General features: G+C 32.2%; 3 protein-coding genes and 1 long non-coding RNA gene across 9 annotated transcripts in view; 2 read left to right on the plus strand and 2 right to left on the minus strand.

The window, feature by feature from the left end:
• The window catches only part of LOC148614943 (uncharacterized), a 46,570-nt gene extending 41,701 nt beyond the window's left edge, over positions 1 to 4,869 (plus strand). For 5 of the 6 annotated variants that reach the window (XM_088589490.1, XM_088589492.1, XM_088589491.1 and 2 more), the window contains exons 41-44: positions 793 to 933; positions 1,216 to 1,269; positions 4,303 to 4,346; positions 4,597 to 4,869. In XM_088589490.1, coding sequence (XP_088445616.1) covers positions 793 to 933; positions 1,216 to 1,269; positions 4,303 to 4,346; positions 4,597 to 4,701 — 344 coding nt within the window. In that variant the 3' untranslated portion in view covers positions 4,702 to 4,869. The remainder of the gene's footprint in view (positions 1 to 792; positions 934 to 1,215; positions 1,270 to 4,302; positions 4,347 to 4,596) is intronic. The other variant, XM_088589493.1, reaches the window with a different exon arrangement.
• A 144-nt stretch (positions 4,870 to 5,013) lies between these two features.
• LOC148614945 (uncharacterized) lies at positions 5,014 to 9,063 on the minus strand. The gene is made up of 5 exons (XM_088589500.1): positions 8,060 to 9,063; positions 7,456 to 7,734; positions 6,841 to 6,975; positions 6,503 to 6,593; positions 5,014 to 5,466 (listed from the first exon to the last, which is right to left on the minus strand). Exons 1-5 carry the CDS (start codon positions 8,121 to 8,123, stop codon positions 5,061 to 5,063), a joined length of 975 nt encoding a protein of 324 aa, XP_088445626.1. The 5' UTR covers positions 8,124 to 9,063; the 3' UTR covers positions 5,014 to 5,060.
• On the plus strand, positions 8,236 to 11,481 carry LOC148614946 (uncharacterized). Its single transcript, XR_015923801.1, has 2 exons — positions 8,236 to 8,357; positions 11,193 to 11,481. It is a non-coding gene; the product is annotated as an uncharacterized LOC148614946 (long non-coding RNA).
• An 816-nt stretch (positions 11,482 to 12,297) lies between these two features.
• LOC148614947 (interleukin-1 receptor-associated kinase 1-binding protein 1-like) lies at positions 12,298 to 15,672 on the minus strand. Its single transcript, XM_088589501.1, has 3 exons — positions 15,388 to 15,672; positions 13,570 to 13,766; positions 12,298 to 12,662 (listed from the first exon to the last, which is right to left on the minus strand). Exons 1-3 carry the CDS (start codon positions 15,670 to 15,672, stop codon positions 12,398 to 12,400), a joined length of 747 nt encoding a protein of 248 aa, XP_088445627.1. The 3' UTR covers positions 12,298 to 12,397.
• Between the last annotated feature and the right edge of the window lie 50 nt (positions 15,673 to 15,722).

A 15,722-nucleotide genomic window follows, 5' to 3' on the forward strand; every position in this document is an offset into this window, starting at 1 on the left:
AGGTCCAATAAAACAAAAACAAAAATGATACTTTTCCAGTTTATTTTATTTCCAGATAATCCAGTTTTTAGTGGAGTCCGAGTTGCTCATTTACTTTTGTTACTTTGTATGTATGATTTTAGGTACTTTATGTTCTTTGTTGTGTATGTCTGTTTTCCATGTCTGGTCTTTGTCCCTGGATTACATTCTTTTGATTACTGCTATAACATTGGTTTCCTTGATTACTCTTCCACATAATATAACCTTCCTGATTTGTGAAATAGTGATACTATGCTGCGTATTTTTCTTCTCAGGCCAAAGGTAATTTAAAAAAAAAAACTTCAGCTCGGTGATTTGTACTGTGTGTACGACATTAAGCATGGTTAAACATAATCTTACTGTTGACTTAACGTCTGTCGATCTTAAGTTTTTGTAGTTATTCTGTGTATTTTTGTCTACCCATTCAGGGTAACTATTTTACATCTAGTGCGCAGCGTGGAATCATTGGAATGATTTCAAATTGCTTTTGACCTCTCAACCTAGTAAAGAGTTTTATTAAATGAATACCAATGTTTTCTTGCATTCTTCATCTGGCATAATTAATAATTGTGTTTGTTCTTTTGTGGCAGCTAAAACTTAATACATATCGGAATGATTTTTTCATGATAAGTTGTGTATTTATGGAATATCCGTTCTTTGTTTACCAACTACATTATTACATTTTCAGGTTGGCGAAGACATGTTAGGCTTGTGTTGTTTGGACACATTTCTTCTAAAAAATCTAATATATATTTAATTGTTTGTAATTTTCAGCTATTACAGTAGCGTTTGGTTTGCATATTCCTAAAGCTGCTGTGGACAGTTCTGTTAACTACGTCATCATTATTTATGCTATAGCTTTTGTTGTCGTAGAATTTTTACTAACGAGATTATCACAACAAGACAATACTCCAAGTAAGTGTACAATATTTTATAAAATATACATAAAAATAAATAATCTAATGTACATACGATTATTTTTATCAACAACTTGATCGGAATAAGTACTGTATTTTGCAAAGAATAGTATGTGCAATTTACGTATTTCTTCCTAAATGATATGCATATACATGTATTAGCAAATGTGTTATATGTTCATTCCTACCGCTGACCAGAGCTATTTTGAAAGATCTGTAAACGTATGTTTTGTACTTGTGTTCTATCCTAGATATATATATAATGATATTGTTTTCTTAGAAAATAACAGAAAGGCTTTCACTGACTTAGCCGGAATGACAAATGGTTCTAAAGGTATCTCGGAAACTACATGATTCACATTTCTTAGTTTATCTCATTAGGTTTAAGTCACTGCTATGTAGTATCGCTATAATGCTTCAAAAGTACTTTAGTGCGCTGTAATTGTTCATTAGTGCTTCTAGTGGTTGGTTAGCTACAATCATGTTGTAAATTCAATATAAAGATTTGAACGTTCAATCCGAAGCGAAGATTCCTGGTATGACCTACACATTCTTCAATATTTTAATTTCGGCCCTCGTAAATTAAATGTTTGTTTGACACAGCTACGATGTTCACCGCCTTTCCTTACGATTTACACAGAGTTCATATTGTAGCTGATTCTGTGTGTAGTTGCGGTTCTCCCATTGAAAATGTCTACCATTTTTCGAATGCAAAAAATATACAGAAAACCGTATTACACTTCGCGTTCAGTTCTTTTAAGAATGGATGTTTTACTGCTTACCAGAGGCAGTACTGATCAAACGTACGAAGAAAATGTACTTATATTTGATAATGCCTTCATATTTATTAAAAGATCAAAAGATTTTCTGATCTAATATTATGAATATAAAAGTCGGTGCCGCACAAGAACAGCGCATCCATCCGTCCCCTTTATGTTCCCTTCAGTTTTGTACATATATTTCTGAATTTTTTTATTTTCTTTTGTCTTCATTGTACTGTTGTTTTTCTTTTTTCACCATTGTCTCGTTTAAAACATTTTTTTTTAATGTGCATAATGATTTTATGGATGCTCTCAATGTTCAAATTTATGTACTATATATTATTGTTGGGGGACGACTTCATAAGTTGTGTCTTATCCCTTCTGCGAAGTTGACAAATAAAATTGTTGTGAACTAAAACATGTTGAACTAAAAACATGTTTGTCTTGCATAGTGTTAGAGCTGGATATTTTTAGCTTTATTGCTTATATATAGAATAGCCATTAGATAGAATTTCTCTTATATGCATTTGAAGGTCTTTGTCATACGAAATGTTAACAATTACTGTTTATTGAATCATTTAACTCTTCTTCATTCGCCACGTGCACATTGTCTGTACAGTGTGTAGTTCACATCTATTGAGACTGTGTGTTCCTAAAGACAGGAATTTTACAATGAGAAATTGATAGTCGAACATCAAAATTAAAACAAATGTTATATCCATCGTAGTTTTTCCAAGTCTAATATCATGCGAACCCACGTCTGAAAGAAACAGAATGCAAACTATATACAAAACAAATCAGTTAACGGTAACGTTAGGTTAAAATATTTGGAACAATAGTCTCACCAAGAATGTGCAATTAATGGAAATAACACTCGTTGTGTAAACTGGTAGTGCAAGCTACATTTTATATAGAATACACGCGTCATGTTTGTGGTTTTTATGTTTCTCTTATGAAACAAGGAACCACGCTGAAAGAACTATGCAGCGTTAAACATGTCTCATTTTGCACTTTTTTAGCTCACCTGGCCTTTGGCTATTGCCATCATTTGGCGTCTGTCGTCGTCGTCGTTAAAAATTGTAAAAACTCTTCTTCTCTTACACTATTTGGTCAAATGGAACCACTACAGAATTTTTATGGTCGTCATTTATGAACTCGTGGATCGTTACGGTGTATCCATCTGCGCCATAAAAACTGATTTGTTCAACGTGTCATTGTTTTTCTTTCCTCTTTCGTCTACCCCGGACTTGACCTTTTATGAGAAACTCGGCGGGTGTTTATAGCTTACTGGTACACCTTGCTCATGCTCCCAGTTTTAGTGGAGTCCGAGTTGCTCATCTCCTTTTGTTACTTTTTATCTATGATTTTAGTTGCTTTATGTTCTTTGTTGTGTATGTCTGTTTTCCATGTCTGGTCTTTGTTCCTGTATGACATTCTTTTGATTACCGCTCTAACCTTGGTTCCCTTGATTACACTTTCTTGGGGTATCCTGTATCCTGATTTTTAGTCTGTCGAAAAACATGGCCGCCGTTACTAAAAATAACAAATAGGAGTCAGACAGTAGTATTTTTGTATATACAGCCAAAACCGTTGGTTTAGCTAACTTCTGACGTGCTTAAAGTGTTCAGCATGATAAAATCTATCTGAGGTTAAATTTTTCTTTTAATCTGTAAAGCCATGTTGGAGTTATTGCAATTTTTGACGGTTTTTTTTTTTTTTTTTTTTTTTTTTTTGGCTGTTTTTAATGTGTTTTTTTCTTTCAAAAATCATCTCCTCGGACACTATTTCATAAATAGTGGCCCCGTTACTAACAATAGAACATAGAGGTCAGACAGTAGTTTTTTGCATAGATCTGCAAAAACCGTTAGGTTTGACTAAATTCTTCAGGTAAAAGAATTCAGCATGATGAGATCTGTTTGTGGTCAAATTTCCGTTATTGCCATTTTCGACGTTTTTTTCTATTTTTAATGTTATTTCCATCAAACATTTTCTCTTACACTACATGACCAATTAGAACCAAACTCTATTTGAATGGTCCTTGTTGTGTCCTGCATAGAATTGACGTAGGTATTTGTGATCCGTGGAAAAACATGGCAGTCGTTACTAAAAGTAGAACATAGGGGTCAGAAGGTACTTTTTCGCGTGTTATATATCCAAAAACGTTAGGTATAGTCAAATTCTTTCCATTGCTGAAATGATTCTTGTCATAAACCTACAAAAGTCTTCAGGAATAAAGGTTGTCAGTCGTCTCCCTGTATGAGTTATTGTCCTTGAAATGTGAAAAATGACGTGTTTTTTTTTTTTTACAGTTTTCAGCCAATATCATGAAAACTATGATAGATAGAAAGAAACTTTCAATTGCTGAAATGATCCTTATTTTAAGTCCTACCAAAGTCTTCTTGAATCAAAGTTATTGGACAACCGCTTGAAAGGCAAAATTTAACCAGGTGAGGTGAGTTATTCAGGCTCCTTGGACCCTCTTGTGTCATTCATTGGTTTCATTTTTTTTTCTTTTTTGTGGGGATGTACTTTTAACTCATTCTTAGCCTGTCGCTGTTTGAGTTTCGATTACTATTTCTTTGACTTGGATATTTTTCTATCTTCAGAGAAGGATTTCAACCTTTCGGGGTCAGAAGAAAAACCTTCGGGGGTAAGAATAGTAGTAATTTTAGTTTATTTTAATCTTTTTGGTCAAACAATCGAATAGATATTTAGTTATAATGCATCCTAAGCTCTAAATAAGTTCATACTCTGGATAAATCGAGCAGTGGGAGAACCATTGACCGTGTAATTACATGAATTTGTACAATTCAACCCCCCCCCCCGGCCAAAAAATAAGTAAATAAAAACAAAACAAAAAACAAAGGTGTCACATTATATCTTCTTGTATTTTATTTTAGGAAAACAGTGCAATGAAGTTCGTCCTGTTCTTACATTTTGTTGTTATGATATCAAGTTGCGTTGCCTTGGTGTATTTTGTTATCAACGCTGGAGAAAGTACTTGATATAAATATATAGACATGTTTACAAGGCATTTTCACGTAGTTTACTCTAGTCTTTCATCTTGTGATCTTTTACCATAACTTTTGATCTTTACTGTGTAGTAATTTTACTTCTTTAGCTTGTACCTTTACTGTTGCCATTGTAAACAATATTAAAGCTGCATTTTGTAATGTATTGTCTTTTGTTTTAATTCCCTGTTCAATAAAAATAGTTTATACTTCTCAATGTAACTCCCTAAATTAATCATTTCAGTAGTCCAGGTTACAGTATGTACACTAAATTAATTAAACGAAGACTGTACATATATTTACAAAACTGTGAAATGGAGACATTAAGATTTTTTCTCCAAAATGATGAACTGTTACACATCCGTAAACATGTGGCCTGTACCGTTTCCATTTAAAATTTGATCCGGCTGGTCAGAATTACTCTCCTGATTCAAGTCATTGTCCGCCCACCTGACGTGGATGACATTGTCTGTTTTTGATTCATGAAATGAACTGTTGTTCACCACCTCTTCTATAATTTCTTTTAATACTGTTTTAGTGCTTGAGTTGCGGCAACTATTTTTGTTTACTGGAAGTCCTGAATATACCCCAGGGTTCTTTCTTGTTGTATCAATAGTAGCGACCGGCTGTATGTCATGACTATTTACAATGCTATCGTTTTTGATTGGTGAAGATAAACTTGGTGTCTCACAACCATCGGGAGGGTGCCGCTTACAAAGTACGATAAATAGTTCCTGTACACATTGTTTTTCTCCTTGCCTTAAAAATATACAAATATAGTCAGTCTATCGTCAATCACACCTCGCGTCAGAATTTACGATAAATGAAGATTGAAAATAATATCAAACGTTTGTTTACTTGTATCATATATTTAGATTAAAATATAACTATTTTGCATATATATTATAAGTGTTTGTTTCAACTCTATAACGTCTACCCTATATCGCATACCCTATATCACATCTCCAGACCTATATCGCATACCCTATATCATACCCGTAGACCTATATCGCATATCCTATATCACATCCTTTCACAGAACATATTTGGAGTATGATTAAAATATATGATGTAATGAACATGACATGTTAAGTAACTGTCTTTGTAAGAATCATGCAAAATCTGAAAAATGTGATACACCCCAAAAAAGGTTACATATTTTTATTTTTGTAATTAAGTTGTTTTTGGGCCTATACTATGAAATGTGTAATTGTTCATTCACATCTGCCTGCTCTCAGGAGATAATCAACATTGAAAATCCAATATATTCTATTGTATTTGGGTGGCTTTTACAGAGTTATCTCCCTTAATATTGAAATCTACAGTGCATTCTATATAATTTTTATCTCCTAAGAACACGGGTTATATGAAAAACTGAATGTTAACTTCTGTTTACTATGGCAATTCAAACAAAATATCAAAAATAAAAATATATAGGTTGTTTACCCATGAATCACATTTTGCATGATTCTTAGCTGGAGTGCTACTTAAAATCTGTATCACATGCTGTATTAACCCGAGACTCCTATGTCACCCCAAGGGCCGTTATAGGAATCTCGGGTTGATACAGCATGTGATACAGATTTTGACATGTAATATTCAGTATATATCAGGGGCTTAACAATATTCTTTATATCATTCTCTTTTAAAAGAACCTAGTATTTCATGTCATTAACAAATTTTTACAGCATATAAAAAAGTATTAACAAATTGAATTGGCGCTTGTGTTTCTGATCTAATTTTGATAAAGTAGAAATGATATATCTGAAATTCTGAAGTAACAAAATTTACTTACCACTGGAACTTTCTCAGTAAAAATATCACTGTAATTATTGCCATCAGAAGAAAAGCGACTGTTACTGCAGATCCGATAATTATATATAAATCTGAAAAATTAAAATCATTAAAGACGCCAAAGAATAAATTTTATCTTAGTTATCGTGAAAATGTGTACTCATCGAAATAAATAAACTGTTTATATTTATGCATAGTGTGATTTTGATAAAATAGTATAATTACAACATGCATAAGTAAAAACTGTGTCCTTAAAGGTTTAAAATTTTCGTTTACTGTAACAAACAGACCATGTTTTATTTGCTCTAGATGTTAGATAATCCAACACGATATACTTACCTTTTGATTCGTCTTCAGAGAAAGATATGGGAAGTATACGATCAGGAGCAGTTGGAGGTAAAACGATTGATTGAGTCTTAAGATTATCAGGATCTGAATTAAGTTCATTCGCAATATCGCATGACGCTTTTTCAGCTAAAAATAGAATAAATGTGAAGGTTTTTATTTGTTTAAAATAACGGCAGAAATTTTCATAAAATTCATAAATATTTTGATTTTGTGTTGATTCACTTTGTTCCATTGTTAACTTGAATTTTTTCTTAATGATTTTTTTTTTTTTTTTTTTTTTTTTTTTTTTGTGGTGTTTTCATGTTATTTAGGGTATCAAAGCATGAAAAGTCGGTAAAAACTGTGGATCCGTTTTTAATCACATAATGAATGTTAAAACTTTTTCGACTTCTTTCGTTGTTTATATAAGAATTATCAAATGTTTATTTTTTGCAATGGAACATTATAGCATTGTCAGTCATTTACATGTAAACCAAACTCTTTCCTTTAATACTAAAAAGTCATGTTATTATGTTTAGAATTAAATTCAAGGTGTACTGTTTATACCCTTGTATAACTTGATCGTCATCAGAGTTTAATTTTAACGTAAAATTCGCATAAACTTACGATTCTCACACTCATATATAATTCTGAAAAATGTCACATAAGCCATGCATTTTATGGAATATATTTTTCGAATGGCTAAAGAACAGTCACTACGTCCACAGCACTGAGTGTCAACATTGAACAGTTCTGTACAATCCCCGACGAGATACTGGCAGTCACCCCAACGGTTTCTTCCATATAGAGCCTCTTTCACGTCTATAACTAAACCTTGAGGGCACTTCAAGCTAACAATCTGTGTTTCGCTAGAATTCTTATTTGTGCAACGAAACTCTGTCATTCCTGCAATAATGAGATAATGCATTGTTATCTCTTAATTGTATAATTAACAAAAGTCAAGTTTACATGCAAAGATGTTGAAAGAAATGAATAGCGCAAAAAAAAAGTATTTAACATGTAATAAACGGTTGGTGATACCACTTCAAACTGCTTGAAGGTAACATAACAGTTACATAAGTTTGATGAAATGAAACTGAATAAAAATAAAGCCAGCACATATATGTAATCAAATAATGGCTGTTTTCCACCTTTACAAAAAGAAGTTTACATGTGAAACTACTCGTGGACTAGACGGGTTCTTTATACCCTTTAATAACATGTAACTTACCAGTACAGAGAATTATCCAACTAAATAACAAATCAACAAGTAATTCTATTTTGATTGCATGCATTTCACCATTTTATAAATTCTAAACCAAAGTTAAAATTTCTCGACACACGACCACAAATCTTTATGAATTTTTTATTTAAAGTCGTGGTTGTCTTGAGAAAGTTCAGTGGAGTGTTAAGGAAGGCAGCTGGGGCCTTTAGCCAACTATTGTTGAGATTTAGCAAACATCTGTCAGATCGGGTTCAAAAAGTTATCGTCGTATTGTTACCTGTGCCTTACTTCAGACACACGCCAGGTAAAAATCTCATTTATAATACAGTGATATAGTATCAATTCTTTATTCAAAATCGGTGAATGTGAGAAATTTGATGTTTACTATAAAATTTAAAATTGCAGCCTTTTATATATTTTCCCACCACATTATTGAAGTGGTGTGTGGTTTGTTGATTTGTAAAGTAAAAATAAAGAATTAATTTGATATACAAAATTTATCAAAAAATCCTTTGAAAAGAAAATTAGAATTTTGTTTCTTATATATCGGTACACGATCATAATTGCTAGAGTTTTTACCACTTTAAGGTTTTTAATACCCTAAGCTTCAACTGATTTGGAATCGGAACCTTAAGCAACTGTTTGGTTGTTTTTTGTTTTGTTTTATTTTTATTTGTTTGTTTTTGTTTTTGTATTTTTCCATCAAAGTATCATAGGAATGAAGTTAAATGATATTTTAGAAGTATCTGTGTGACAATTACTTATACATCACACCATGAATTAGAGAAGCATCAAGTAATAAAAAATGAAGTACGGAACCCCACCACCGAACGCGATGTCTACAGGTATACAGCATACAAAGTCAATGTGACATGTCATTAATCATAATATTTCTGTAACATATCGACTGCGAGCTTCACATTTACGCTGTGGTCCAGTTCTGTAAAAAACAGGAACATAGATAAGGTTATAAGTATGCATCGCAATCAACCTGTATGAATTTGAAATTTTATGAAAATAACTTATTTTTGTGTTTCAATGAATGCATAAAAAGGTGTCATCCCACTTAGGTGATTCTCTGGATCCGCCTCTGCCGATTCCTCCGCTGCTAAATTAACACCAGAACCATAATCTACACGATAAGGTGTAGTTACCTTTAAGGGTACAAGCTACTTTAAACAAACACATTTCTTTCTTCTTAAATAAAAGTTACATTGCTTTGGACACACTTAGTCCCATGGCCAATTGAAACCAATTGAATACAAAAGTAATATTTTTAATAGAACCCAAATTGAGATTTGGGACCAACAAGTATTATACAGCAACAGCATTAATCCAGTATATTAAGGCTTAGATATAGTAGGCACCGGTCATTTTTAATCCTGATTGGGGAGGCGGACTGGGATCAGATAAGAAATTGTTTTCAATGGACGAGTAAAATAAAATTCTCCAAAATTGGAACGTTTGTTTGTTTGTTTGTTGTTGTTTTTTTTTTTCTTATTTTATTTTATTTCAAAAAGATCCTAGCCCCTTTCCTCTTAATGCTAATAAAATGGTCGGTAACTTATACCAAACATTAGACTGTAGGTCAATGGGCTTTTCTGGTAGCAACGTATCTGCTTGCGTATGACACGTATCATAAACCTATAAATTTATTCAATAAACGTCTCTGCTTTCATGATGAATCAAATAGATAATGTCATTGCTTATAGTACGTGGCCTGAAAAAGTTGCGGAAACACTTTCTTTGGTTATTGAGTTATATGTAAAATATGCAGCCCTATCGCCACAAAAATCGTTAAAATTGACTTTGTTTTTAATATCAAAACATAAAGAGTATTTATGTATGTTTCTGTAATAAAAAAAGGCTTATTTGGTATTTTCTGTTTTTAACTATCACTATTGATACTTTTGGAGTATTTTCGGTACTTGTGGCGATTTTCATATTCAGAATTTATCAAAAATTGTTATATGGTATTTTCGATTTTTTATAGAATAAGTCCTTTAAATCCGACTTTTTCAAGTTATTACACGACGAAAATATTTTAAAATTGGTATCATTCGAAGTCAACTTTTCACATTAGGAAATTATGAAAAGCTTATTTTAGCTCACCTGGCCACAGGCCAGGTGAGCTGTTGCCATCACTTGGTGTCCGTTGTCGTCGTCGTTAACAATTATACAAAACTCTTCTCCTCTGAAACTACTTGACCAATTAGAACCAAACTTGGTATGAATATTCCTTTCATGGTGTATCCTGCATAGAACAAATGTGGGGATTTTTGATCTGTCAAAAAACATGACCGTTGTTACTAAAAATAGAACATTGGGGTCAGACAGTAGTTTTTCGCATATATCTCCTGAACCATTAGGTATAGCCAAATTCTTTCGATAGCTGAAATGATCCTTATCATTAGGACTACAAAAGACTTCAGGGATAAGTTGTCAGATGACTCCTTGTCAGAGTTATTGGCCTTGAAAGGGAAGAAATGACAGGTTTTTTTTTTTTAGTTTTAAGTCAACATCTTGAAAACAAAGATAGATTAAAAGAAACTTCTTGTTAAATTTATTGCCTTTGAAAAGACAAATTCAACCAGGTGAGTGATTCAGGCTCCTGGAAGAATCTGATTTTGTACGAATTTTGAATTCCTAGAAAATAAAAAAAAAATACAATCACTTCCCCTAGAAAACAGGTCTCAGTTGTTCAATCGTAAGTATTACCAAAACTTTTGATGCCATTGGAGAGCTGAGACATTTACCTATGATATTTAGTTTATTCCTATGTCCCAACTTGACTTAGACTCGCAAGTTTACACACTCTTGACTTCTTAACACAGTGGTACAGATTTGCTCCAAATGAAACAATTATATTAAATGATCTCACACTTTTTACACACTTACCATGTCTAATCATGTTATTGTATAATTGTCAAAGGTCTGAGAAAATTCCCCCAAAAATGGGCAAGAAAGAGCGCTTCATTTTGGGGACTTAAAAGCGCATACGAAAAATTACTTAAAGCAGAGATGCCTTCATTGTAGATTCGTAGAATGAGAGCCATGGCCCTGGAAACATATAAAAATATGCAAAACTATATATATATCTCCGTCATGTCTAATTACGAAATTCTGAATATAATTTCAGATACAACAATATACTGGCCATTCCACAGGTGAATCAAAAAGCTGTTCAAATTTGCAGCAGCTACATTGTAGAATAGCCTTCCAGACCATTTCAGGACAGAAAATAGCTTCTCTCAGTTTAAGAGCTTAATGCATTCTGGGAATGGTACTGGCTGTGGTTGTTCTGCATGAAGATTATTTATTTTCTGCTACTGAAATTGCTGTTATTTGGTTGTATTTGGCTTTAGATACTACTTGGCTCTGCTTTTAGGCACCAACCAATGTGTACTGACAGGGGTGGCTGAGATTTTTTTTGAAAAAAAATAAAGTTGGTGCTTTCCACCTGGATCCCTGCATCCATCAATATACAGTTGCTCTTATTTGGTAACTTTGCATGTTTTATTAACTTGTGCATTGATGCTGTGCATGGATTACAATGAAAATCCAGCCACCTGGATGCCTGTCATCATTAAATACAAATTATTTGCTTTGTTCGCTATGCATTGCTATGTCCTGATATGTCTTTGTGCTTGCATGCATTGTCTCATGTATCTTGTATTACATGTTATCATGTGTTTTATTTTCAGTTAAAAACTCAAAAGATCTTTTGTTTAATGTTATATATATGCTGAATCTAAGTAGTTTTCTTAGTCTTAATCTTGAAGTGATAATTAACCTTATAATCTATCAACCCACTGAATAGTAGCCCTAATTACTAATAATTCTGCAATACATACACCAAATTGTATCTCCACAAAAGTCATATTCACTTTCTTCAGTCAAGCTTAATGGTTTTAATTTTTTTTCTTTTTTTTACAATGTATCAATATTTTTGCCTGTCTGTTTATCTTATTTACAATAGCTCATCATTCAACTTCTACCTAATAGAGAAATGAAATCGTAGAAATTTCAATGCTGTGAATCTAATTTATTGTTTCAGATACTTTCTTTCTCTTCTTATTGTTAGGATATTGCCCAAACTATGAGTTTCACTCTTACATTCTATTTCCATGTCTTATAAATAATTATATACTGAAGATGATTGAAACAAAAATTGAGCTACATTAGTTCTATGATCACAGAAAGTTAAGACGATCAGAAGCTAAATGACAAATAAAATATTGAAGTAAACTTCCAATTTACAACATTTATTACATCTAAAATAAATCCTAATGTACAATAAAAAATTATTACATATCACAGTCTACTAAATTTCAGTGGTCCCAATCAGCTAATTGTTTTCTTCTTTAACTTTGGTTTTAGTTCATATGTTACAGAAACTTTACTGGATATGGAAATAGTAGAGTTAGCAATTCTTTGTTGTACAGTTTTGATAGATTCGACATCCTCCAATGTTTCATTGGTACCAGACCATTCTTTGGTTTCTTCCTCTCTAACACTCAATGGTCGTCCTACAGCTTGGTGAACTAACCTAGCCATCTCCTGAGCTTTCTGTTTGGCATTGTGTATGGCAAGTAAACTAGCCTGTTGTCTGTCAAAAGACAAAAAAAAACATACTTAAATGCTTTTGTCTATTAGTATTTGATCTAAGTTAGCAACCTTTGAATTTTTGTGATTGCACTGGGTCATATTTTGAATGAAAATTGAAGAACCTGATACCATGGTGAAAAAAAAAACATGAAGAGCATCTGGTGCCAATACAAGAATCTACATACTTGGTAAGGTATCTGTAACAACAAAACTAGTTCTGTACATCTTTCTACATCAGACTGATTTTAAAGTTCCTCAATATCATTTAAAATTATTCTGAGTCATGGTAAACCAATACATGTACCTGTCTAAACCAAACAAATTTTAAAGTTAAACAGGGGTTTGGTTTACTTATGATTTACAGCAATACATTGTAACTACATTGTATAATGTGCATAGGTATGGTGTCAAAGAGACAACAACCCCACATAACTCACTTAACAGTAATGTTAAGTATTAAGTATGGCAGTGATGGAAATATAAGGCTTGAAATTATAGTAAATACATTTCTTCATTAGATTGTGAATCATTTTCTCTAAAACTTGATTAGTTGAAAGAAAATGTTGTGACATTTTTAACGTTGTTCATCAGACACTATTGGTGACAACATACATGGACGATAGCTAGAATTTCCACCATGACATATGCCGAACATCAAGTGGTCAAAATATTCTAGAGGAATCATAAAGAATCATAGTGAAAAGGTTTTATAACTCATGAGTTAAATATCACAAAATATCAACTCGCTTCAATTAATTTTGACATCATAACACACTCTCCAAGGCTCGTTTGTTATGATGTTAAAATTAAATAACTCAATGAGTTGATGTTTTGCTATATTCAACTTTCACTTTTAAAAAACCTAATAGGCTATACGCATGCTTTATTTGGTACAATAAAAATCCTACCTTAAATTGTGTAGTGTTTGCGGTGCATGACTAAACTCTGGTAAACATACAGTAACATTTTCATCTAATTTCTCCACAAGAATATTTGAAATTGTTTGGCACTTGTGTACTTCACAAAACATCACTTCTATAACTGTCTCTAAGCTGTACATACTGTCAACTCTTCTTATATTCTTGTAAACTTTAATATCTGCCTCCTTAAAAGAGTAAATTAGCACCATTACATGCATCTCGGTGAAATAAAACCATGCCAATTATTCTTTGCCATACAAAGTAGAAAAAATACAAAGATTTAAACTTACACACAAAACTGCAAATGGCATAATACATGTACATGTATATATATATATATATATATATATATATATATATATATATATATATATATATATATATATATATGTGTGTGTGTGTGTGTGTGTAATAGTATGCAATTGATTCATGTCAAACTTAATAGATTCTACAATGTACATGTATTTGAAGCTAAATCTGGCGAAGCTTCTGAATACAAATCTGTCTTGTGTAGTTGCATACAAAAGGCAAAAAGTATTTAAATCGTAAAGCTACACATCATGGAAGTGATTTAAATTCAAACCATCTTTTTTAAATTTCTGGTTTGATTGTAAGTTAACAACTTTAACTAGTTTCCTACATGTAAGTAGTTTTAATGACCAAAATAAGGTCATATCAACCTTCTTATAACATAATTAATGTAGAATTGTTTCATGTTTAATTAGGATTTGTCATGTATCAAGCTGATATGACCAATTTTTGTATAATTTTGTTGCAGAATTGTGTTGTGTTGCATTGTTACAATATAATCATTGTCGAGCCGTAAAAATGTAATAAGTCAAATGTGCAAAAACAGATATGTTTAATCTGCTGCATCCACACATCTTCACCATCATTACATACAGTTACGGATAAACAGTTAGTTAAAACATGTTAGTAGACTGTACAATACATCTGCATTCAAAATTGAGAAGTGTGCATGCACATTGTAATACTACAAATTTTGAGGAACTGGGTTTTTCCATTGCATGGAGAAAAGTCATATCTGACACAGTGATACAATTAATGGCTCCTTATAACAATTTAAGTAAATCCAAAAGAAAAATAATGACTGAACGAAACTGATATATGTTTGACACTTTGTTTGACATGCATTCACAGATATGATACAATATATCTGTACACAAGCCATGTACATTTTTTATGTATATATAACTCTGGGTGGAGTACAGGAATGCTTTATTTGTGCAAGCATTAACAGCAAATTTTTTCTTACATTGCCATGATACCCACCTAGACAAACACAAGTCCAGTCTTTTTATGTCTCTTTTAGATGGTTAGTAGCAGCTTTTAGTTTTGTCATAAATTTTAAGAAAAAACTTAGCTTTTAACCTTACATGTACTTAATTTTAAATTATCTAATAAGGATAATATACATGTAGCAATAATACCAGTCATACCTTATTATATGTATTATACAGCACAACTTTATAATTAATCAATTTAAGAACTTTCACACAAATGTTCTACAAAAAAATGAGCACTATAGAAACTTCTAAAGGTTCCTTTTATTATTATTTATCTTTTGAATTATTCTAATTAATCTTTCATGAACTTTAGTACCCACTGTAAACCGCCCTTCATCTTCTATTTTATTTTTATTGTTTTTACCTTTTAAATCATAACATCAAATTACATGTGTCTCATCCTGATCATGCGGTGACCCTTACCATAGGAAGGATTTCCCATACACTGAACAAGACAAGTAGGTGAAGAATGATCTAATCTAAAAAAAAAAAAACTAACCTTGACAGAATGGTTATGTAATGTCTGGAGAACGTAATCATATCTTCTAGCTACACTGCTCTTCGCCTCTTCCACATTACTTTTCTGTGACACAATTTTGATCACCAATTTACATCTATCTGGGGGATGGGAAACTTCTCCAACTGCAGACACTTGTATCTGCCTGTCAATTAATGTTATGTCAGTCAAAGGAGATATGTTTTCGTCATCCATTACATGCGGGTGTTGTTTTCTGGGTGAGCGTAACACAGATCCGTAAACTTTAGAAGGAGAGTAAGGATTCATTTTCTAAGCTTTAATATCACCAATTTGTTTACCGTCGAGACATGTTTGGA

Source organism: Perna viridis, chromosome 6 (assembly GCF_037379345.1).
Source record: "Perna viridis isolate PV_CMFRI_1.1 ecotype Kerala chromosome 6, ASM3737934v1, whole genome shotgun sequence".
NCBI classification, from domain to species: Eukaryota; Metazoa; Mollusca; class Bivalvia; order Mytilida; family Mytilidae; genus Perna; species Perna viridis.

Excerpts from the sequence above, each read along its gene's own strand:
- LOC148614945 (XM_088589500.1), bottom strand. The coding sequence starts at position 8,123 with ATGCATGCAATCAAAATAGAATTACTTGTTGATTTGTTATTTAGTTGG. Across the intron at positions 7,735-8,059 it reads TTGGATAATTCTCTGTACTG|GAATGACAGAGTTTCGTTGC; the intron begins GTAAGTTACATG and ends TCATTATTGCAG. Across the intron at positions 6,976-7,455 it reads TATATATGAGTGTGAGAATC|CTGAAAAAGCGTCATGCGAT; the intron begins GTAAGTTTATGC and ends TTCTATTTTTAG.
- LOC148614947 (XM_088589501.1), bottom strand. The coding sequence starts at position 15,672 with ATGAATCCTTACTCTCCTTCTAAAGTTTACGGATCTGTGTTACGCTCA. Across the intron at positions 13,767-15,387 it reads TACATAACCATTCTGTCAAG|GAGGCAGATATTAAAGTTTA; the intron begins GTTAGTTTTTTT and ends TACTCTTTTAAG. Across the intron at positions 12,663-13,569 it reads CAAACACTACACAATTTAAG|ACAACAGGCTAGTTTACTTG; the intron begins GTAGGATTTTTA and ends GTCTTTTGACAG.